This window comes from Alligator sinensis, unplaced genomic scaffold (genome assembly GCF_000455745.1).
Source record: "Alligator sinensis unplaced genomic scaffold, ASM45574v1 scaffold256_1, whole genome shotgun sequence".
NCBI lineage: Eukaryota > Metazoa > Chordata > Crocodylia > Alligatoridae > Alligator > Alligator sinensis.
The window spans coordinates 2,248,370-2,272,409 of record NW_005842139.1 but is presented as its reverse complement, the minus strand read 5'-3'; the positions used below and the strand labels follow the sequence as shown (position 1 = coordinate 2,272,409).

At 38.5% G+C, this 24,040-nt stretch overlaps 1 protein-coding gene across 1 annotated transcript in view; it reads left to right on the top strand.

The window, feature by feature from the left end:
• Positions 1-84: 84 nt before the first annotated feature.
• LOC112550539 (epidermal growth factor receptor substrate 15-like) overlaps positions 85-24,040 on the top strand; it is a gene marked incomplete at its 5' end in the record, with an annotated part of 25,548 nt that continues 1,592 nt past the window's right edge. Inside the window, 10 exons of the mRNA XM_025206092.1 lie at positions 85-132; positions 1,623-1,718; positions 2,481-2,546; positions 3,431-3,556; positions 4,316-4,375; positions 7,349-7,549; positions 8,254-8,399; positions 13,071-13,227; positions 14,073-14,153; positions 16,668-16,753. Coding sequence (XP_025061877.1) covers positions 85-132; positions 1,623-1,718; positions 2,481-2,546; positions 3,431-3,556; positions 4,316-4,375; positions 7,349-7,549; positions 8,254-8,399; positions 13,071-13,227; positions 14,073-14,138 — 966 coding nt within the window. The remainder of the gene's footprint in view (positions 133-1,622; positions 1,719-2,480; positions 2,547-3,430; positions 3,557-4,315; positions 4,376-7,348; positions 7,550-8,253; positions 8,400-13,070; positions 13,228-14,072; positions 14,154-16,667; positions 16,754-24,040) is intronic.

Sequence of the window (24,040 nt, the reverse complement as noted above, 5' to 3'; positions counted from 1 at the left end):
GAAGAAGGATTTGGAAAGTCACAGATTTTCAGACAATGTTATTTGATTCTTACTTTGAAATGCTTTCTGTCATTTTAATCTTAGATTTGGGATTTAGCTGATCAAGATGGCAAAGGTATCCTGAACAAACAGGTAAGAGCCTTAATTGAAAGGGAATTTATTTGATAGGTTAAAAAATGTATATATATGAAGCATAAGCAAGATTAACAAACACATGAGGAAAAAAATAAGAGTGGACTATTCTGTAGTTGTTTTTTTCAATAAAAAACTCTGTTTCTAGTTTAAATGTCATCCACAATAAAAACAAAACAAAAAACCCCAAACCCCCACAGGCAAATCAAAATTTGCCTATATTTTGTAAAATCCTGGTTTCTTCAGTTCCTTTCTAGACTGAATGCAACTTTACAGTATAATAAACTGAAAATTGTTGCTATATTTGGAATAATTTAAGAACCTTTTATGAGGCCCATTGACTTGTTTCTGATCCATCTTGAAAAAAATATTTGCAGAACTATACATTTCAGTGTCTTTATTTTTCTATTTAAATTCCTGTCAGCTAATTTTTTCAAATTCCAGATCAGTAAGGTGTTCAGTGTTTTGAAAAAAAGTCTTAATCATTGGATGGCATTGTGTAGCCATTGCTAAGATCAGATGTGCAGTTTATCTTGCATTCCACCAAAATAGCCAAAACTCTGCTTTAAACCATTAAAAAAGGAAGCTGCCTAATCCCATGATGATGGCAATTCTTCCTTTTTCTAGCTACGAAATAATACTAAAAATAACAAAAGGTATATTAAATGCTTCCCAGTTTTTTCCCCCAAATAGGTGCTTGCTTACTTCTGATGCAGTCATATTTAGTTGTCTGCTATGAGAAGACAGTAAAGCTTTATGGTGACTTGAGAAGGGGATAACAAACATATACCCCTTTTTTCCCCTTCTTATGATATAAAATGATCTTAAATGTCCCAAAAATGATGGTGGGTTTTTTGTATTTTACAGTGGAAATAATTATTGATTTCCCCATCTTATCTGGAGAGCTCTAGCTTGAGAAGTTGCAAAGCCCATTCCCTTTCATTTAAAGTGCAGAGCCCACGTATGTGGGAGACCAAGAAATATCTGGAAAGATGACATTTGATTCAATGATAAGTCAAAGGCAAGCAGAAGAGAATTCTTCCTGTTTTACATGCCTGCAATACAGAGAAGCCAAAAAGTGGCATGCCATGTTTTTTTCCTTTGCAAGCCCTCTTTTTCTGAAGACTGCCTCCAAAATGCCCTTTTGTCATTTCACTGGATAAAAACAGAACTTTTTACTTGCTAGTCTGGTAAATATTTTGCTAGACATTTCAGTTTTTTAAGATTTACTAGAATTGCTGCTGCATAGTGCCTTGAATTATCAACTGGTGGTCATTACTTCTAATTTGCTGCTGTAAGTCATTTGAACATTGCTATGGCTTAATAAAGTGTATTAACATAACATATAATTTTAAAAAATAAATCTTTTGTATTAAAATAATAGCAGGTGTGTCAAGGCTAGAAGAACTGAAAGCCAATTTCAAGCTTTTTTCTGAACTTAAATTACTTTAGTATAATAAATCCTTTAAATGTTTTATTTTCCTCCATAGGAATTTTTTGTGGCTTTGCGACTTGTGGCCTGTGCACAGAATGGATTGGATGTTTCCCTGAGTAGTCTTAAATTGCCTGTTCCTCCACCTAGATTTGTAAGATTCTTTAAACAACATCAACTCATTAACTTAAGTACTTTTACAAATGGGTAGGTTTAGTGTTTGCTATGAGCACCTTTATGGAGTAAATCTTAAAGTGATATTTAAAATAAATGAGAAGAAATGAAGGTGATGTGAAACTGAGTACGTTTTGTCTCATTCCACTAGAGGCTTGGGCTAAAATACTGGTTGGGTCACACAAATGTTTAGTCCTAATAATGTCTGTTGCATAGTTGATTTCCTACTTAAACACAAAAAAAGCATACCCAAATTTTGGAATAGCTGTGAAGTTGTAGGCAAGGGTTAAATTTTGCTTAGAGGACTTCATGGGGAAGCTTCCATAGTACTCCTTTAAGCTGCATACAGCCGTGGTGCTATTTTTCCTTGATTTCCATTAGCATTCAGTATCCCCCAGGTTACAGAGTGGCGTTCACACAACTTAAATTGCATAGTGTGACAACCAGATTTTACTGTTTGTTGGTTTGCTTTCTTGGGGTTGTTGGAAATGAAAGTGACTGTAACAGGGTGTGTCCTTTGCTGGTAATAAAGCTGTAGCTATATTTAAGGTTTACAAAGAGTAGAATGAATATGCCGCCTTAAATTTCTTGCCCTACATTATTGGATCTTTTATCAAGGCATAATTAACTAAATTGTGACTGTAGATATGGGCAACAAAATTGCTCAGATGCAAGGAAAGCTGTCTTGCCAAGAAGTTTTTTACATCTAAGTTGGACGTATTTTTGTTCTGTTTTCCATTAGAGTGATACCAGCAGTCCATTGCTGATCAGTGGAACAGCTTCAGCTGATGTCCCTTGGGCTGTCAAGGTAAGCTAAAAGGTGTCAAAGATTGGTATATGGTCTGGACACCATTTTATTTATTTATTAATTCTGTAAAAATAAATAGAAAATCTAAATTTGAACATATGTAATGACTAGTATAGCTTATTTCAAATCCTCAAGTATAATATTACAGATACTAGATTGCTTTCTAAATATGATAATAGCCTTTTGTGTTAGTTGTATTGAGCCATTAAAATTATTCGAAACAAAGTTTTATTTGTGGACTTCATGAACCTCATGCGTCTTGGAATCTGGTTATATATTGCAAATGGGAAAGTTCTTGGTGGAAAACCTATTAGCAAGCTTTTCAATTTAATTGAAAATTGATACACCAAACAATTTTCAGTCTCTTCTGAGTTTTGTTTGATTAACCTTTGCTGGGCTGTTGCATTTAATCTAGAAGTCACTGAGTGAATAAATATCTATTTTTAGTTACTATACAGGTTTATAAGAGACTAACATTTTATAAAGAAGGCTAAGGTTACAAAATTAAATACTCCGAGCAGGAAATGGTGATACAATCTCTCTGTCCCTTTGGGCCTATGCTTTACAATAGGGTGGAATAATATGATCAAGTAAGACTTCTGACTTGCATCCACTGATGCCATGTTTTTAAAAGCCTTGCTTAAAGCCAGTTTAAGTTATTTGAAAGCCTAGTTGATTCCCATAGATTTTGGATCAATCCTTATTTGATTACTTGAGAGGAAGTATTTAAAAACATATGAGATGGTAAATTCCTTGTGACAGGAGCTGTCATATAGCCTTTGAATACTCATTTTTAGAACACCGAGTCTGAAATATCTGCCATTTCTTAGGTTCTGTGCTTTAAGTATTTCCATTAGCAATATTTCTCTCTTTTCTGTTCTCAGTTGGAAGACAAGGCCAAGTATGATGCTATTTTTGACAGTCTGAATCCTGCGAATGGATTATTATCGGGTGAGAAGGTGAAACCTGTACTGCTAAACTCCAAACTACCAGTGGACATACTAGGAAGAGTAAGCCTATCTCTAACTAAATTTAGTAGGCTGTTGGTGTGACTTATGCATTATTACTAACAATAATACTACTAATTACAACTATGTTAATTTATTCAGATTTAAGATTTTTTTTGTTAACAGAAATGGCTACTTAATAATACAATTCAAAATGGCCACATTTTAGTTTTACTGAATAGCATATATGTAAAATATAAGTTTGGTATCATGATCTTATTATTGTCAGTGTTGACTAGTTTTACTAAGAGGTTAGATTATAGATTTGTTTCGAATGGTTTGGATAGGGATGATCCTGCCTCAGGCAGGGAGTTGGACTTGATGACCGTAGAGGTCCCTTCCAGCCCTACTTCTCTGGTTCTAGTGAATAAGCCAAAACTGGCAGTAATACATTTTGTTTCAAAGGTTATGTTTAAAGGTAATCTGTGAAATTAGCATATTAATCTCGCTTTTTAATATGTTGAATCTTTGTTTTTTTTGTCTAATTTAACATTGACTTAGAACATTTATCTTGCTCTTTTCTCTTCAGAAAAGTACCTATCTTGATGAAAACACATATTGCTAATGAAAAAATAGTTCCTTGAATGCATAGAGTCCAAGAAATAATAGAGCAGTGGGGGGAGGGGAGTGTTTTTTTGTTTTGTTTGTTTTAAATCCAAAACAAGATAGGAGATCTTTGTTTCGTTTGTTTGATAGAGTGCATATGAAGGCAGAGGAATAACGATTTATGCAAATATCTATTTATTTTGGTTTTCTTGTAAGGTTTGGGAACTAAGTGATATTGACCATGATGGAATGCTGGATCGAGATGAGTTTGCAGTTGTAAGTACATCGTTCCACTGAGTTTCAGAGTTCTGGCAAGCTGATAAAAGAAAAAAATCTAAAAATGTGAAGCTCTGAATGTTGCTTTTGAACATAAATCTGTTTTGCTATCTTTACTGCTACTCAGTATCTTAGCACAGACTGTGGTATTCATATAAATTCCCTATTAGATTTCATAGCCTGTACTATTTATTGTCTTTCATTGTTCCACCTGCTCTCCCAATTAAAAAAAAGTGGGTTTTTTTGTTGTTGCCAAAATGTGTTGTTAAAGTTTCTAATTATTTTGAGGCACTGAGTTATAGCCATGAATCTAAAGTACTTACAAATGAATTAAAATGGAATTTCTTTTTTCAGAAACAAGATCTTTCTTTTTATTATAGCATAACATAGCATCTGACAAACTACATTGTTGTCTACAAAAGCTTGTGCCTCTCTGAACCAATTAGGCTATAAGGTGCCACCCAACCCTAAGCTGTACTTGATCACGTGAGACTGTTTTTTTAAGGGTTCTTCACATATTCTTTTTTGAAGGCCATCTTGTGCCTGTGGGGGTTTAAGCTAAGCTTCCCTTCGGGTAGAGACATTTTGAGCAAAATTGTTGTTGCCTCTTGTGGAAGGTGTTTTGTCTTGTAACAAATGGTTTTTCTTGTTTGCTTTCTTCTAGTTTTGTTGGCAAAAGTAATTTTATATATATCTTTATATATATTATACCTGTCATCAAACACTCTTTAGAAGCTCTCATTAAACATTAGTGTTTTAACTTTTGTCACTGTATGCTTTTACTTTTTGTAAAGAATGAAGTAACAAATTACCTGAAATAACAAAGTATGGTAGGATCCAGGAGCTTTTAATTTGCTAGTAACTGCAGAACAGGATAAAAAGAAAAGTATAAAAAAGCACCAAACCTTGACTCTTTGTGTTATTTGTTAGCCATCTTTCCCTGTTATAGTGCCCATTTTTGGTTCAGTTCAAGATTTTAGTCTACCATATATAATACATCATCTTAAGTTTGCATAGATCAAAAATGAGATATAAAATGGAGCAGGCATTCAGTGGCTTTAATTTGAGGGTGAAAAAGAAACCAAACATATTTGTATTTTTTCACTGATGTTGTCAAGGGTTGTGTTCTGCAGCTTAGGAGAAAGGAATTATATAAGTAGGGTGGAGAGAAAATTACTTTTCAGTTAAAGCATATAGTTTTAGTGGTATAAGTTAAAAATGTTGGTATGGTAAAACTCATCCCACTGTATAAAATAAGGTCAGTTTTCAGCAAAGAAAATTTAAATGTCTAACTGGCCTTTAATTTGGGTGTCCAGAAATTGTTTAAACTATTATTTCTCTTCAAATATGAGAGCTTTTTCCCACCTCATCAAATTAAAAAGGCTACTAGAAAACACTGCCTTTCTATCTCCTTCAGTAGGTGCTGTTCAAACTCTCATGTACACTTTTAAGTATCAGTACTGAATCTTAAGGGGATAGATATAGGAGTACTTTTCTGGAAGGTAGAGGGGTCCACAAAATACTGCTTTTTTATTGTTCCAGTGAATGCAGCTGCGCTGTTGCATGCTTTAAATTAATCTAATGCCAGCACTTCAAATATTTAATAATTCATGTTAATTTATAGACTTCGTTTTCCTTTTTAAGATGCCAAGATTTAAACCACAGTGATTAAATTACTTGAATAATAGAGTGAAAAATACAACAACTAGGTGGAATTTTTCCTGGGGGACCAATAAATATGAAAAATTGTCAAAATATGTAGACTTGTCCTGGACTTTAAATGTTTGAACCATTTCCTTTTATATGCACAGGTGCAAGTGGCAGTTGTGAGTCAGAAATCGCCAGGGAGGTTGTCCACCAACCAAACAAAGGACAAACTAAAATTTAATTTTAAGAGGCATTAAGTGGAATTCAAAGGAGGATAGATGTTTAAATATGGCAGGTCAAAGAAAAGAAGATAAGCTGCATTTTGAGAGATCTTGGAGAAAATTACCTTTAAAGGGTGTTACCAAATCAGGATTTCTTATCTGTTCTCAAATGCTTGTTTTCAGGGTCATAGAGGACAATTTAGGGCTTGAGATTTTAGGAGAGAAGTGTGCTGTTTTGTCTTTGTGATACTGTCCCTGTACAGTTAAGTGGCAGAACAAATCATGGCTGCACCTTCCTCCTTGATTAACGTTCTGAAGGAGTTTTGTCTTGTGTTTTTAAATACACGTCCAGTAGAAATATTGAAAAAGAAGATTATGCTTGATTATTTTTGTTGAGGTACTCATCTAGTAATGTCTAAGCCTAGGTATAGACATTAATGTGATAAGCGCACAGAAAACGCTCTACACCCATAATCAAATAGACATTTGTGGCACAGAGAGCGTTAAAAATGGCGGACCCCACTGTTAGTTAACCCTGGATGGATGTAGTATCAGACTGAAGTGCTTTAGGTTAGAGTGCTTTATCAAACATCTGTACCAGATCCCAGTGCTATACCAGATTGCACCGTGGCTGGTGCTCATCTCCGAGCAAGCACCAGCCCAGCCCTGCCCTCAAGCTATCAAAGAGATGAAACAAAAAAGGCTCTGTCTCCTCTCTGCATGGCTGGAATATTTGACCCAATCCAATATTTTAATCTTAAAACCACCTTTCCTCTCTTTTAAGTAACCAAGTTGCTACCTTGCATCACTTCTAAAACTGAGGAAAGAAATTAGCTGCTGAATAGCTTATCTGTCTGTGAAGTGATATAGGGACTATAAACATCTGCACAAGTTGTCAAGAGAGGAGAGACATAAAAGGCAAGGTCAAGAAGGCAGGAAAAACTGACAGAACTTTTTTGTGAAACACTAGCTACCTTAAACCTGCACAGGTCATACACTTCTACTGCCTTTTGAAAAAATTATGACTTGTTATAAATGCCTTTAGGACTATATTAGGCCACTTATTGAGTCCATGCTGACAGCTATGCTTTGTTTTCACATTTAGGCCATGTTCTTGGTGTACTGTGCTTTGGAGAAGGAACCAGTGCCAATGTCCTTGCCCGCAGCTTTGGTGCCACCTTCTAAGAGAAAAATTGTCAGTATTCCAGGATCAATGCCATTCATTCCACCTTCAGCATCTGCTAAAGAGTCTCATCAGTCCTTGCCATCTGTAGGCATGTTACCTGGCAAGGCACCCCTCACACAGGTATGGTTTTGGAAATTAATAGAGTAAAGGAGAGAGAGAGAGATTTCATGCAGCTGGGTCTGACGGGTCAGACTACCTCCATTTGGTTTTCTTCCTGTCAGAGTGTTTGTAAAATTGGAGAGGCTGGTAGAGAGCAAGGTTGGGGTTAAGAAAAAATATTCCTTAATTCCAATATATGTACCTGAAGACTTAAACCAAGTAAGAATGATTAAAAATGTATGCTAAGACTATAGCTTTAAGATGCTTGTAGTAAAATTCCTTTCTTTGTAGCATCAGCCATACAAAAAGTCAAAATATTAACACTAAACGTTAAGAGAATGATATGTATTTTAAAAAAATAAACAACAAAATGATAGCCCAAGTATTCATCTATATGAAATTCAACTGCTTCACATTTGTGCAAGTATTGTGCATAAGTTGGGTTTGCAGATGAGTGAAAATGAAGTAGTCAGCAGAGACAACCACTAGAGATGAAGGTCAAGCATGTCCATTACAATGAGGAGCTGGGTCATGTCTTAAAATCCCCCATTGAGAAACCACGGGAGGAAAACCACTGGGAAAAAGCCTTGTCAAGATTATGTTAATTGCAGTTGCTTTTTGCAAAAAGTATCATAATCTGTAGAGGGTTTTTTGGATCATATTTTCTTAAGATATTAAACACTTTCATATATAGAGATTTATATAGTGTATTTTGTTTTCCTTAGTGGGTTGTATCACCTGCAGACAAAATCAAATACGATGAGATTTTCCTGAAAACTGACAACGACATGGACGGCTTTGTCTCTGGTGTGGAAGCTAGAGAGATATTCTTAAAGACAGGACTGCCTTCTGCCTTACTTGCACATATCTGGTAAGGGGTTTTCCCCCTCTAACACCAGTTTTTTGTGGTTTTTTAAGTCTCTAAAATAGTGTTTGTGACAGGTGCAGTAATGACGTTCTTTGAAGTCTTTTGCTCAACCACAACCTTTTTCGTGAGTAGCAGCATTGTACTGCATTTACTGCTTCCTTTGACCAACAGCTTGCCTGTATTTAGTGGTGAGAGTGGTCACTTCTGTGACAATTCACTCTTTGCCTGGGACCTACTTAAATCGCAGTATTGTGATTTTTGGAGAAGCTGCAAAGAATGATGACCTCCATAATGACCATGAAAAATGGCATCAGCTGCAAGTTTCCAGGAAATCGACCAAAAAACCAAATTACCTTAATAAAAATAAAATGCTGACTCTCCAGTGGGAGCCAGTGGTCCTTGGTGTTGCTGTGGCTTGGCCTCGCAGTCTGCCTGGAAGGGGAAAGCACCAGCTGGCAGGGTGGCATGAAGGGCAGCCAGCAGTCAAGATAGTAACCACCCCCTTGTCCTTCCTTCTCCTGCGGCCTCTTCACCAGTTGGTGCTGAGGGGTGAGGCTGCCATGAAATACCCACAGAATCAGCTCTGTGCACTGTAAATGAGCCATGAAAATTGCTTTCTCATGCCATGAGTTGGGTAGGTCTCTACTCTTTGACTTTGTTTCTTAGATGCTTTCAAAGCATCAGTTACAGAAGTAATGCATAGGAATTCCCACTGGATCAGATCTAAGGCCCGTTGAATCTGGAATTTAGTCTTCCACAATAGCTGGTATTACTAGATTCTTCAGAGGATGGTATAAGGACCATGCAAGTAGGCAGCTGTAGAATAATCTGCTCCCAGTATTTGGTCTCTTCCTGGTCTCTGCTGGTCACAGACTAGCTTAAGCTCTGAGGCATGAAGTTGAAAATGCTTTCCCAGTAAAACTTTTGTTACGCTAGTTTATTATGATTCTGTATATTTTTTTTATCCCTATATAAAAGTCTTATTCCTTTCTTCTTTGTGCGAAGGTCCACAGAATGGTTCTCCTGCCTGTTTGCAGCTTGGAGGCAGAGCCAGATGCCAGTCACTGACAGCCAGAGAACTACCTTTCTGCTAAGTTCTGTTCAATTTTCTCCTCCTGCACAGGGGCAGACAGATGCATCCGGCCAGCCTTTCTGCAGAACTTTTCTGAGGGGGAATTCCATTCTCTTGCAAATGTTTAAGCTAACAGTTTGGCCCTCATCGTGTTGCAAGAGTTAACTTTGTCTTGGGGTCAGGGGAGAGGAGAGGAATTGTCTGCTCGTTTCTGCTGCCCTATGAAACGTGCGTACACGCTGGCGGCCTTGAAGACTTCAGAGTGCAGCCTAGCAGATTACTATGGAAAAGATCTGGCTAAAGAGAAGACAGGCTGATCTGTCTAAGCACTCCCCAGGGAATTGCCTCCTTAGAAGAGGGAGGCCAGCAGGGCAGACTGATGTTAGCAAATGGAGCAGAAAAATGAATTTGAAAAATAAACATAAGATGGATGTTACTTCAGGCATGAGTGAGCTGACCACTTTGAGACTATGCTTAGGAGTCTGTAGCTGCCTGAAACAAATTACTTTGCTCACATGCCCTAGGCTGCAACTGTGGATCACTGTGCCCTTATGTCCAGGTTTGATTGCTGCATCTTGCATTTGTCTTTTCTTCCTAGCAGACGGCTATGGAATGAGGGACAGCAGCCTAGAAGGGGAACTACTGGCAGCCAGTAAGAGCATGTACATACAATACAAAGCAACACTGTACTTGCTCTGTCTGGAACCAGCAATTATATAATCCCGTTCGTGAAGGACTCTGCTAATCAACTTTGCTGTCAGGGTGGCTTGTTTCAGCTTAGCCATATAAACATGCCTTGAGAAGCCTCCTTCTCCACCACTCCTTTCTTTATATTCCAGCCTCCAGTTTTTCAGGCCTGCAGGTTCCCCAGGGTGTATCAGTTAAGACTTAACCGGGTATCACTGTTGAATATAGAAGTGGCTGCATCTAGGTTGTCAGAGATTTTGCATATTTAGCTGGGGCAGCTGAATAGTTTGCTGAAAAAAAGGACCTTCTGTTTATCTAGGCTCGTGGCAGGCAAGCACTTCATTTTGGCTCCATCCTTTGGGCATGAAAACTCTTTAGATAGCATCACATGATTAAAAACAAAATCTGAACCATCATTCAATGCTTGAAGTGCCTCTGCATGTGTTTGCAAATAAAAGTAGATGCTGGTGTTGCAAGTTTGTTCTCTTTCAACTTGGAAGTCATAAGACATTCCTGTGGAAAGGGAAGGCAGAAAATGGTATTGAAGTGAGGATATGGGATTTTTGTCCAATTAGAGTATCCAGTCAGTTCTATCTTAATGATGCAATGGGAAACTATGGAAGCTTGAAGCTATTCAAAGGTTTTAGTAGTCAGCTTGCATCCTGTCAGATAAAAAAAAATTCAGAGTGCTTGGCAGGTTGAAGCGCTTTGACAAATGCCAGAAGAAAATGACTCTACCAGTACTAAAAGAATAAGTGCAGTGTCACAGTTTTCTTCTTGTCATAATTGTCCTCTTGTCTCAGAGCTATCTGAGAGTTTCCATCTAGCTGCTATGGAGATAAATTCCTTTTTGTTGCCCCGTACTTTTAATTTGAGAGCAAAAGGGCTAGCTTTGATCAAATGAAAACATTTAGATGTTATCTAGGGGGATTACCCTGAGGGTGTGCACAAGAATTTGGGGAACAATTTATCTCATTTCCCCATTTTGGCAACCCACGGAAAGACCACAATATGAAAGGCCTCTACTTCACTTTGCATGGCAAGCTAGTTATAACACTTCTATTTCCAGCCTCAAATTGGGGACAAGTAGAGCAGCTCCCTACCTGATATATCTAAATAAGTTCTTATTGGAAGTTTGTCTTCAAAGGGATTCTACTAAACAATCCTGATGATGTCTTTTTGATGTTGTAGATGGGTGACAGTAGTTTTCTTATCTGCTATTTGATTCTCACATGTCCTTACAGGATATCTTTAATGCAATGGTAACAATACTGACAGTCTTGAGAGGAAGAAATTTCCCAGGTTGCTCCCTAAGCAGTTTTTCTGATGAGGGATTTATGGAGACACAACTGAAACAAATATGTAGCATAGGAATGCCCTTGGAGTATTTTAAATTAAGGGCAAAAGTGGACACATGGTGCTGAAGAAGTCACCCTGAGTTCAGGTTGTGCATTACTGGGTTCAAGGTCTCCTCTCAGAACATGTTGCCAAATACTGAATTCCAGACTTCATATGTCTGATAGTTAGAAGTCTTCTGAGGTTGATCTAATCTAAATTTATCCAGTTCAATAAACTGTAGCCTGTTTGTAGCCATTTGATCTTGTGTTGTTTTTCAGTCTAAAGCTCTTCTTCTTCCCTAATATTCACACCACATAGGTGTTTTTTTCAAGAGCATTCATATCCTTTTTCAGTCTCTATGTCAAGAGACCGTACAAGGTGCACTCCTTTCATCTTCTTTCATAAGAAAAGGTTTCTCCTGGTCATACAGCACAACACAGGAACCATGAGTTGGTATTTACGGATTGAACTGATGGAGGGAGATGCTGTCATACTTCCTACACATCTAAAGTACTTTTTCTCAGTAACTTCTGTCTTAACTCAGCGAGATTTTGAAATTGGAAGCACTTACTGAGAGCTAGTATTGTACCTCTCCTTAAGACAAAATGGCCCTTTGCAAATTGTACGGAATTAATTTCCGAAGTAAACCCTGTAGACAAGAAATCGTTTCCTGTCCTGGATGAAAAGATCCCAGGTTCAACATAAGAGAATGACTACAAAAGCTGGAAAGTTTTCAGAGTACGTTTTCTTGATAGAGTGTTTGAGATCCTGCTTTTGCTAAACAGAAACCATCCTTTAAAACATAGTGAGTACTTGATTTGCTCCCCACCTCCTTTTTATCTTCACCATTAAACTACGATCCTACTCTGAAGCCACACTGCAAGTAAGAGTCTCCTGGGGATGTCAGGACGAGAGAGAATAGGAAAATGATTCTGGCAGCTTACCTGAAAACCCCTTTTCTTCAGTAGCTGTAGTCCATGGATCTGGCTTATCCTGACGCTAAATGATAACTTGAAGTCAAAATAGAAGTTAACCCCCAAAGTTGTGTGGTGTTATTTTCCATAATGGGGGATACATGTATTCCAAAGCCCTCCGTCCTCTTCCCCAAGGACTGGTTAATACAGTTTTCGAATTGGGAAAGTTGGATGAGATTTTCTAGCCCTAAAGTTTTCTTAACTGGCCAGAACTTCAGGCACAGGGTATTCTATTGCTGTCAGTGACTGATACGCCTCATTCTTTCCCAGAACAGACTGAAGACCCATTGGAAAAATCTGTGGATCTTTTCTATATAAAGAGAAAAGGTTTGGGCGGAATTTCCTGTTGTTTTCTGAGCCTTAGGGTTTTCTTTTATGTGTGTTTCCTATCCTTGTTAAAAAAGATGATGTGCTCTGTGGTGCTGAGGATTCAGGAGTGGTTCTAATCCATTTGAAGATAAACAGTAGTATATGAGTACCAACAGTTGCCCTACTTTTCCATAATCTGCACATACAATCTTAGAACTAGATAGTTCTAAGAGAGATTAACTGAGATGTTACATTTAACATGCATATTATCTTTCTCTCTGTGTTTGTGTATAGGGCCCTTTGTGACACACATGACTGTGGAAAGCTTTCAAAGGAACAGTTTGCTTTGGCTTTCCATTTAATCAATCAGAAGTTAACAAAGGGCATTGATCCTCCTCAGGTTTTGACTCCAGAGATGATTCCTCCATCAGACAGGGTCAGCTTACAGAAGGTAAGAACCTCTTTGACATTTGAACAGAAACCTCAAACATACTAAACTCATGAATTCAAATTGTGGGAGCAGGGGAGGGAACCTTTTAATGGTGTACTAAAACATAGGTGTAGTACAAGGAAGAAAATGAGCTTAATTGCCAGGACAGGTGTATTAGTTGTCCTCTCCTCCCCCAAACTTTTACATGTGTAGAGAGAGAGAGGAGGAACTTGGTACATGCATTTTTAGTTGTCATTTGTTACACAGCCAACCAAGCAGAGAGAACTTATTATAGGGAAAGCATAATACCAGCTTTTTGAATGAATACACTTATTGCTGAGTGTCCAAGGGATTCCAGTACTAAATTTGCTTTCTTTTTCCCTTGGTGTGTAGACATTTTTTTTTAGTGTCACTTCCACATTTCCCTCTTTCAAGAAGTTAAGATTGTTTTCTATTAAAATGAGACCTTTTCAACTCTGTAGTTACTTTTTAAAAATGGAGCATTTTGATATTTTAAATATCATTTTTTTATTCATAGCAATTTTTAGTTGTCTAAAGTATTTAGTAGAGCAGCAATCAAGTCTCAGCCAGATGGTCTCTGTTTAATACTTTTTATAGCTGTCTTGGACTATTACTAAACACCTTTTCTTGGTTGTGCTCAGCACTGACATAGCTGCACTATCTTCATCATAATAGAAGGAGAAATTCTCACCTGAAAAATAAGAAACTCAAAATTTTGCATTACTTTTGAGTTTCTCTAATTGGCACTAATTTACTTTTACATTTTGTTTTTAAAAGAAACTGTTTCGTTTGCAACTTTACTAATCTTTTTTGTATGTTTGCTTTCCTTTCTATGTCTCTTCTAGTTTCGACTGTTTTTTCCATTCTGCACCACTCTGCTTTACATCTTTATTATTCTGTCAGTTTCTTAACTCTGCTTTCTCAAGGTCAGAGATTCTTTGCTTTTCTAATATTTACTATCTGTTGATTTAATAATGAACATCTTTTAAATGTCTTTTAAGTAGTCTTTGAAATAGCACAGCACTTTGATATATTGCACTATGTTGCCATCTGAAACTACTGCTGTGCTTATTGCCTTTCATCTGGAAGAGTCCCAAGGCACTTTTCAAGCATGAACTGACAAACTATATTTAGTTAACTCTGTTTTAAAATGATTGTGTTCCATCCGTCACAGAAATACGGGCATCTCTGGGGTGAACCTTGTTGGCTGTTAAACAGTACGCATTGACACTAGATAAGTTTAGCAGTTCACACATTGTAAATTATTGAAACTGCTAGAAAAATTGGGGTAGACAGGTTAATTACCCAAACTGACAGCTGATGATGTCACTGGTGCTCATATTTTGTGCTCTTATAGAAGCATGGACCATGTACAAATCTGTTGGTCATTACTGCAGCTGAAATCAGCATTATTTTGGCTGCTTTAGTTGTTAGTGCACCACACAGGACATTTTCCCAGTATTCCTAAAATACTGAGATCAGTTGAATCTTCCAGGGAATATGTACGTAAGCAGAAAAAAAGAGACTGAGATTGTTTGGAAGATGGAAAGATAGAAGTTCCGAGTGTTTTGAACTTTATAAAATTCCACTTACTAGATTGCACTGAATTGTCAATGAGTTGAGGTCCTCCAAAGAGATGCCTTGTTGTCAAAAAGAATATTTGGTGTAGACCATTCCTTTACCACTCTTTGGGCATCAGTAGGTGAAGGCTAAGGGTCAAGGACACTAATGGCATTGCCAACAGCTAATGAAAAGGGTTGGACATTGTCACTATTGTCACTTACGCAGTGGGAACCATTTGAATGCATTTTTTTTTCTTTTGATCAACTTGGTCCCCACGATGACATTCTGTAGCAAAAAAGATTAGGCATAATAATATACCATGACTTGCTGGAGAAAGGAGCAGGTTTGCCAATAATCATTCCTGTGATGCTGTTCTACCTTTTACTGACCTGCCTCACAGTTAAATTTATTGAATAATATTTTGTTCATTAGGGGAAGAGTGTAGGTGATATGAAAGACTATTTATTCATCTCTTATATCAGAAGACTCATGTGAATCCCATCGTAAATGCAAACTGGTAGTATAATCTAAGACGCTGCAAATCTTAATCCATGGAAAACCAACACTGAATGAGTTGTTTTTTCATTGCAAGTCTGCACTCAAGTCATGAGTTGCAGGGACCTTGTATGAAAGGATTGAGCTGAATATCTACATTTGGGTGAATGGACTTGGACAATGCCACCAGACGTATTTTGTATGGCTACTCTTACTAGCTTTGTATCTGTTCTTGATCAAAGCATCTTATTAATAGTTTAAGGGAAATGATTATCAAAGTTGTAGAAGGAAGCAACAGAGCTTACAGGGAACTTCCGTTCAAGAGATACTAAAATTAACTCAAGGTTTACTAGACCATGATTGTGTTCCTTTTGCTAGTCATCTACCTCAGGACTTCTGCAAAAACTAAAAGCACTCATTGGATGTAAAATTCTGCTTTACATAAGAGCAAGGAAATACAAAGTTCATGTTGCTGTTCCATCTGTGACTTGTCCAAAATTTGATCTGTTGTTCTCTGGCATTTCTCTTTGGTTTAACTGCATGCAACTGAAAGCATGGCTTAAAGCATCAATAATACGTCATGGTACAAGCTTATCTGACCTTTAAAGGTGAGCAGAAATAACTTTTTAAAAAAGTAATAGTGAAGCTAATAATTTTTTTAATCATTAATAGAAAATTAGCTTAATGTTATTAATGAAATAATGTTTCAAGTAAAGATTAGGTTCTTTGCATGACTAGGCCTCATGTTAGGGTGCTATAATTCCTTTGAAAGAGCTCGTGTTTCTCCTAGAAATGTGTCACAAAAAACTCAGTTTTTGTTCTGGCAGACGACGGAGTTTAACTGTAGTATTTATCTAGAATTTTACCTTTTTTATATTTAATTTTCTTCTTGTTTTTCAAAACTTTTCAAAAAATTGCTGTCTGTTTTTTTAGAGACATCAGTCAAAGTTTTAACTTCATTATCATGACAGCTTTTAACCAGACTTTCTATTCTGTTGCCCAGTAGGACAGGACACGGGTTTTTAGTTCATTGCTGATGCTCAAAATCTATTCATAGTTACTTAAAACTGAAGTGTTTTCTTGACAGTGCTCTTCTGTGATCGATCATGACACCATGATGGTAATATTCCACGGCTTTCAGATGATTTAAAACATTTATACCATTTTAGAAGTGTTAAATCATAACTTTGTCTCAACAAAATCCAAGTTCTGATAGATTCATAAATGTCGCTGTAGTAAACGAGGGGCTAAGCTCTATAAAAACAAACTTGGAGTCGAGCATACTTTATTTTGATCTAGAACCCCATATTTAATCAGTTATCTTTTAATAATGTATAACATAAAATATAAGCTAAAGATGTTTGTTTTTTTTTATCTTGCAGAGCACTCCGGGACCGAGTCCTGTGGCAGATTTTTCTGCAATTAAAGAGCTTGATACTTTAAACAATGAAATAGTTGACCTGCAGAGGTAGGTAAAGGAGAATTACCACAATTTTAATTACAGCCACATGTTGTATTTAGTACTGCTTGAATACAATTTCATAGTTTTAAACCTTAAATATAATACAGTAAACTATTGATATGCGCTGTTGCACTTCTGTGAATTATGACTTTGGTAACTATATTGATTTTGTTTTCTGTTGGTTTTGAACAATGTTAGGTTCATTTAATAGCAATAAAATCCCAAACACCATCCACTGCTCCGTAGAAGAGAGAAAGTAATCTTCCTTTTTCTTTGTGCTGTGTAGTAGAGAGCATAGTTTTCCCTGATAAAATCTGCTTAAATTACCCTCATATCAGTAGTACAGGTAAATTAGTATAGTACCAGGGCACGGTAGTGCAAATGTTAATTAAGATGCTTATTAAAAAACAAAATCTTGCTCTTCACAAAAGGCTTGTGTACAGTTCTCTGTCTTCCTCTAAATCATTTTAATGAAGTTTAGAACAGAGGTTCCCAACCCCCAGGCCGCAAAGGGTTGGCTGCCAGTCCGCGGGAGGGTTGGCTGCTGGGCCAGAAGTCCAGAAGTGGCCGGCATACTGCGGACCAGCAGCCAACCCTTTTTTATGCTCAGTACTGAGTATAGAAAAGGTTTGGCTGCCAGTCTGGAGTATACTGGTCGCTTCCAGTGTGCAGTATGCAGACCCGCTTAAATGGCAAATGAATTGTGGATTTTGCCATGTAACTACTTCCATTTCCATATGTAACAATGGATTCAAGAGGTTCCCAGTAACTCACAAAAGATGCTTTGAAGATGACACCAGTGAAGTAAATACTGCTACATTTCCCACCCCCTCCACACACACATCTTTTTATTAAAGAAGATATTAACTTCCATACACAGTCTTAGAGGCTGTTGAAGGTAAATGGGCCAGAGTAATAACTGAAAACTTGTTCTTGGGCTCAACTCTCTAGGCTAAATGGAGCAATAAAAGAAGGGATGTAAAGTGAGCCACTACTTAGGAGCACTGGGAATATATCAGCACAAGATGAGTACTAGCTCAGGAAAGGCTTTTTATTTGAACTTTTTAAGAAGATGAAAGGCTTCCATTTTTTTTATAGCACAGCTGTATAAAGCTTTTTAAGTAACTGAGTAAATATTAACCTTGTGCTGAAAAATTCTAGCTGCTAAATACATGGAGTCAAGATGGATACATCATTGTGAAATGTATAATCAAAGCAGAATAGATAAGCAATAGGATTTTAAAATGTTCCTTAAAATGTTTACTACCTGCATTTTACAATGTGTTTTTATCCTTTACTTAATGAGAAGTATATTGTACAACAGCTGAAAAGGTATAAATATTGCATGTTTCCATTTATTTGGTTGGATTTGTGTGGTGTTGTCTTGCCTCTTGAAAGATCTTTTTTTTTTAAACTTATTGAGAACAGTGTAAAAGCTACTTGGCTTTCTTTGACTAGAAGAAAATAGTTTACAGGATGCCTACAGTTGATGATCTGAGTGAATCTGGATCCTCTTTACCCATGAGCACCAGCACTTTGGCAGTGGTTCTCAACCTCCTCACTTCTTTGAATGTGGCAGCATCCTCTGCTGAGAAGGCCTCATCTTACCGCAAGACAAGAAAGAACGTTGCTGTTCAGCCACACCATAGAGCAGTGGTTCTCAAGCAGAGTGCCATGAGACCCCCCACCTTCAGAAGTGCTGTGACAGGTGCTGTGTCACTGCAGCAGCTGGGTAAAAAGCTCCAGGGTGCAGCACACATGCGCTCTGCTGCCACATTAGCATATTCTGATAACCCTACAGCAGGTAAGAGAGTTGGTTCATGCTGCAGCCTGTCCTAGTCTGCCTCTCCTTCCCTCCACACTCTTCCCAGATACAGAAATGTGCGGGACAGTTGGAACTGTCCCACAGTCCTCTTTCTGGCAGATGCCATGCGGGGCCAGACCAGGAAGGGCTGCAGCATTAGCTGGCCCTTCTGCCTGCTTTAAAGTCATCGAGATAGTCAAGTGCGCATGTATGCATAAGGCGCACGGGGCACTTTTATCTGACAATGGCAGCACCTGCTTGAGAACCACGGAGGTAAGATGAGGCAGAACAACAGTGCTTCTCACCACTGGTTTTGCAGGATCAGTGCTTGGGAATGCCGGACCGATGTTCTGACAGCAAAACTCTTGTTCTCTGTGGCAAAGTGAACAAGCTGTCATTTAGTACAAGTCTATCATATTCTTTTTAAAGCACGCTTAGTGCTATTACACTTTTCAAACTCTATAAAACTTGTGTGAACCTTAATTAAACCTCCCCATTATGTTTTGGGGCTGAGAGAAGAAGCCAAAAGGGCTTAACATGCTGTTTCTTTTATATGAAAGCTGGGAGCAGAAAAATGAATGTGGGGGTAAGCATGAACGATGGATGCCCCTGGAGGCTGGGGGGGCACAGCAACTGCCTGCAGCCATCAGCAGTGGTGATGGTGGTGTGGCAGCAGCAGCAAGCAGGGAGCTTCCACAGGCAGCTGTGGTGGGGGCAGGCCAAGTGGGGAGCTCCCACAGGTGGCTGCAGCAGTGCAAGCGGTGGGGGGGCTGGGGTGGAGTGGTGAGTACTGAGTGGTGGTTGGCAGTGGCCAGTGACAATTGGCAACTGCCCGCGGGCACCGCCGGCAGTGTTGACGGCACTTCTCTCAGGGGGTACACTGCCAATCTCAGGGGGTGCATGTGTACCCGCATGCACCTGTTACGCGTTGCCAGTGGGGGCAAGGATTTGTACAACAGCAGAGCTGTAGCAACTGTTAAGGTCAAAATATCTCAGTGAAACACAGCTGTGTATCCTGCAGACATTTGTATTCTTACTCTCCGTTCTCCATCATTAATAGTAAAACATTACAGGGAGCTCATCTTCCATTTCTACTGGTAGTATTTTATTAGTAGTATTCTTGAAAATGGGGGTCTGTGAAAATCAAATTCACTGTGACCTCTGTAAGTACAGTACCTTTCCTGGCATTTGAACACTAGAGTTTCTGGAGCCTGGCTCTCTGCTCAAGATATAACCATGATGCATGAAAGATAGAAGTATATACTGGCAACCCCCGCTTAGTACTCTTAATTGGTTCCCCAAAAACCGAGCATCAAGCAAAGCAAGTGTTAAGCAAAACTGAAAGTATTTGACAACGCAAGATGGCGACCGCAGTTGTTTTCAATGACTCAAGATGGCATCCACGATTGTTATAGCGAAACTCACTGAGTGCTATGTGAAATCAGGTATCAATTTAAAATGAGTGTTGTAGTGAAATAGCGCAAAGTGAAGCAGCGTTAAGTGGGGGTTGCCTGTATTTCTTCATTCTGTAGTTGGAAAGGAGCAGAATTACACAACCTTATATTATGGTAATAATGCAATACTTTTTGTTCTCTCTGGAAGTAGGGAGAATACTAAATAGCTTTTGCACTGTTGTATCTGTAGAACTGGATGATTTGCAACCAAGAATATGAAGTAAATGGGTACTCTAATCTTTCTGATGTTCTAGAAGACTGGAACAAAAAATAATTTTGCCAATATTTAGGGAGGTTCTGATAGTGAACAGTAGGGTTGGTCTACATTAATTCCCAGGAAAAATTGTGGGACTACTTATAAGTGACATAGTCATTAAAGAATTAGAAGAATTGGTGCCAGACAACATGGTTCTGTAGAAACAGATCGTGATACAGCTTTTTTTTTTTTTAATGAGATTACAAGTTTGATAAAGATAATTGATGTTGTTTCCTATCTTGTGAGTTGTTCAGTCATTTATTGTAAGTTGTCCTGAACGTTGTTGGGGAGGGTGCATGTAAAAACCTAATGCATAAATAAATAATTGTGTTAATATATTGTACTTGGAATTATCAGGCGTTTCAGTTAATCAGCATGTTATGCTGGTTTGAAAAGACCAAGTCTATACATCTAGGAATATAGGTCATATGTTAAAGATCAGATCCATGTGTGTGTACCCTGACTTTGGATTACCAGTTGCATGTGAGCTTTTAATATAATGCTATTGGTAAATTGATACATATGGGGATAGCAAAAGAAGTAGGAAGGTATTATTACCCTTGTATACTTCAGTGATGACTGTATTTAATGGAATACCACTCCAATTTTGCTATCCATGCATCCAGTTGACGAAAAACTGGAAAAGGTTCATAAAAGAACTACAAGAATTAATTGAATGTCTTGAAAATATTCCTTGCTTGGGAGACTAAGGAGTTTCAGTCTAGATTATTGAAGAGAGCAACTTGCTCGTGGTCTGCAAGTAGGTACATGGGGAAGAGATTTTTAGAAGTAGGTAGTTGTCTAATCTATCCAAAAAGACGTGACAAGATCCTTTAGTTGAAGATAAAACTACACCCAGTCACATTAGAAATAGATGCTGATTTTTAGCAGTGAGAGTAATTCACTGTTGGAATAATGTGCATTGGAAAAAGATGGAATCTGATGTTTGTGCACTTTAAATGCATTTCATTTAGTTTAGTATGGTGATCTCATGATATGATTTTTCTATACATGTTCAAGTAAACAAGATTTTTTTTTATAACTAATTTTAAGAATTGGTAAAAAAAAATTCTTACGTAGACAAGGGCAGAGTATTTCACATAGTACAGAGGTTTGAACTCCTGTTATTTTATCCTATAAATCAGTTCTTTACTTGTGTTGAAATTTTTTTTCTAAAACAGCTGAGTATATCTGAAAATTTCCAACCAAGAATTGTAAAAGCAATGGAGACATTCCTAATATCTAATAAGGAGGTCTCACAATCTTCCTCCTCTTTGTTCTTCTCCTCCTCCTCACCCCTCCTTGGAGAATGAATCTCTGTACAACTTACCCTTCTGAGAAAAGCCAGCCCCTGGCCCTCTGGACCCAGAAACTGTGTGCTGCTTGGGCTGGCCAGCCAAGTAGGGAGCAGAACACTCCCCTTTCTTAATCCCACATAGTCTGTGTCCCCCTGCAGCACAGACTCTGAGCAATCTATATCAGCCAATCAGGGCAGCCCTGTGCACTGTTGCTGTCTATCTCCAGGCAGACTGAGGGTATCTGCAGAGCACGTTTTAATGTGTGCAGAGGGACTCAGCATTCAAATGTCTGTTCAGGCACTTCCAGGTAAGTTTTTTTTTTTACCAGGAGAATAAATCCAAGAGAATTCTCCAAGTTATTTCAAGGTGTGTACACAGTCTTAGGCAACTTAAGTTATGGCTGGCTGTTGCCGCCTTGTAGTCAGCGCAGCCTTATGGTTGGCTATGTTTATAGTCAGCTGTGTACCTGAGCCAAGGTCACTAAAGATATTCATGTGCCTAACTTCCATTTGAAATCAAGGGGTGTTTATACTTGTGTTCCCAGGGCTGGAGGGGGTAGGGAAGTGTTTTAATTAGAGCGGCCCCTAATTAAAGCACCAGGAGCATCACATGTATCAGCATCCCCAAGCTGAAAAATGGCAGTGGGGACACTTTTTAACTAAAGCTCGTCAAATGAGCTTTAGTTAAAGTGCTCCCGCCGCCATTTTACAGCGTGGGGATGCTGATACGCATGATGCTGGAGTCTGCTGGAGCACAGTAATTAACACGCTCCAGTAGACGTGATTAATTACAGTGCGTTGGAGCAGTCTTTCTGCATGTGTATAGGTGCCTAATGAGTAGGGACCTGCGAAATATACGATTTCTGTGAAATCCATGAAATCATGCAATTGGCAGTCTGCTGTGAAAAATAGCTGGTTCCACGTGAAAAAGAACTGGCTATGTTCAAAAAGCTGGCAAAGAGCCGGCAAAAAGCTGTCTCCTAGAAGGGCAGGGGGAGCTCTGTCTCCAGAAGGGGGAAGGAGGGGGGAGCAGGGAAAAGCCTGCCAAAAGTCCCCTTCTCCTGAGTTTGTTTACTTAGTAATCATTGCCCTCTGCTCCTTTAAGAGAGTGATAATTACTGAATTAACAAGCTAGGCAGCTCCAGCTAGGGCTGTTAATCAGTGCCTGGGAGGGGTGGGACTTGCGGCGCCCCTCAGCCAATTAGAGGTATGGGGGAGGGGTCACTTCGCTCTAACTTCAGAATGGAGGGCCCGGCTGTACCACGGCCATGAAATTGGGGGCCCCGGCCATGTTACAGCCGTATAATTGGCTTCTGGGGCCCGCGAATTTGGTAGGTCCCTACTAACGAGATTTAAGCACCTATTTCAAGATGTGGGACCAAACCTCTCAAGATTCACAAGTGACAGTAGTATAGAGAGGATCTGTATGGAAGCCTACAGTTTCTTCTAGTCTTTCATATCTTAGCGGGTGGGGGTAAAGCAGACACTAGTTGACTAGTGTTACATTATTTTATTCTTTACTGTCCAAATAATAATGAAATGACCTAAGTATTTACTGTACTTGATGGGCTTCTGAAGGCTTGGGGTATTTTTTAGTCTGGCTTACTTCATAGTACCAGTGAATATGTAATATGAAGAGTCCACAACTTCATTTAAGAACAATTAAGGAAGAAAAGGGTGATTCAGTAGAATTTGTGGGCTCTTCCATAAATTCCATTTACATTTTATGTAATATAAATAATGCCCTGAAATTATGAGTAGGCAACAAATATAAATTCCCTGAGTTATGGGAGAAAATGTGCCTTAATAGTGATGAGATTGATTTAAAGTTCCATGATGTCACTCTTCATTTAATTAATTATTAGCAAGCAGCCTCTAAGGTGCTCACTCAGCAGAATATAATAGGTTTTATTAATATTTAATTTTTCTCTCAGCTAAATCTTCAGTTCAGACATAACAGCAAATTGCACGTTAATTAAATGTTGTGAGAATTAACAATGCAAAATTTTAATATGCAGTCATCTTTAAAAAGTAAAAGGCTCACTTAGAAATGTTGACTTTTGTTTTCCTGATACACGACCTACGGTGAAACCAGTAGCATTAGTGATTCAACAGCATTGTTCAACTGTGATAATTGAAAAATGTTAGGCCAGAGCATCTTTACTGAAGGAGCAAGAGCATTTTATACAGGCAACCCCTGCTTAACACAGTTTTGCTTAGCGCAATTTTGCTATAGCGCTTATTTTAAATACGTACCTCATTCCACTTAGCGTTCAGCGAGTTTTGCTATAGTGCTGAGAGGGTGGGCGGGCAGGGAGAAGCAGTGACGAGAAGCAGCGAGTGGGCACGCGGATGTGAGTATGGGGCCCATGCTGGTGCCCCGGGGCCAGGGCCGGCAGGGCCCCAGGGCAGGGCGGCATGAGTGTGGGGCCAGGGCTGGTACATCGTGCTGGAGCAGGTAGCCGGCCAGCGCGCAGGCAGT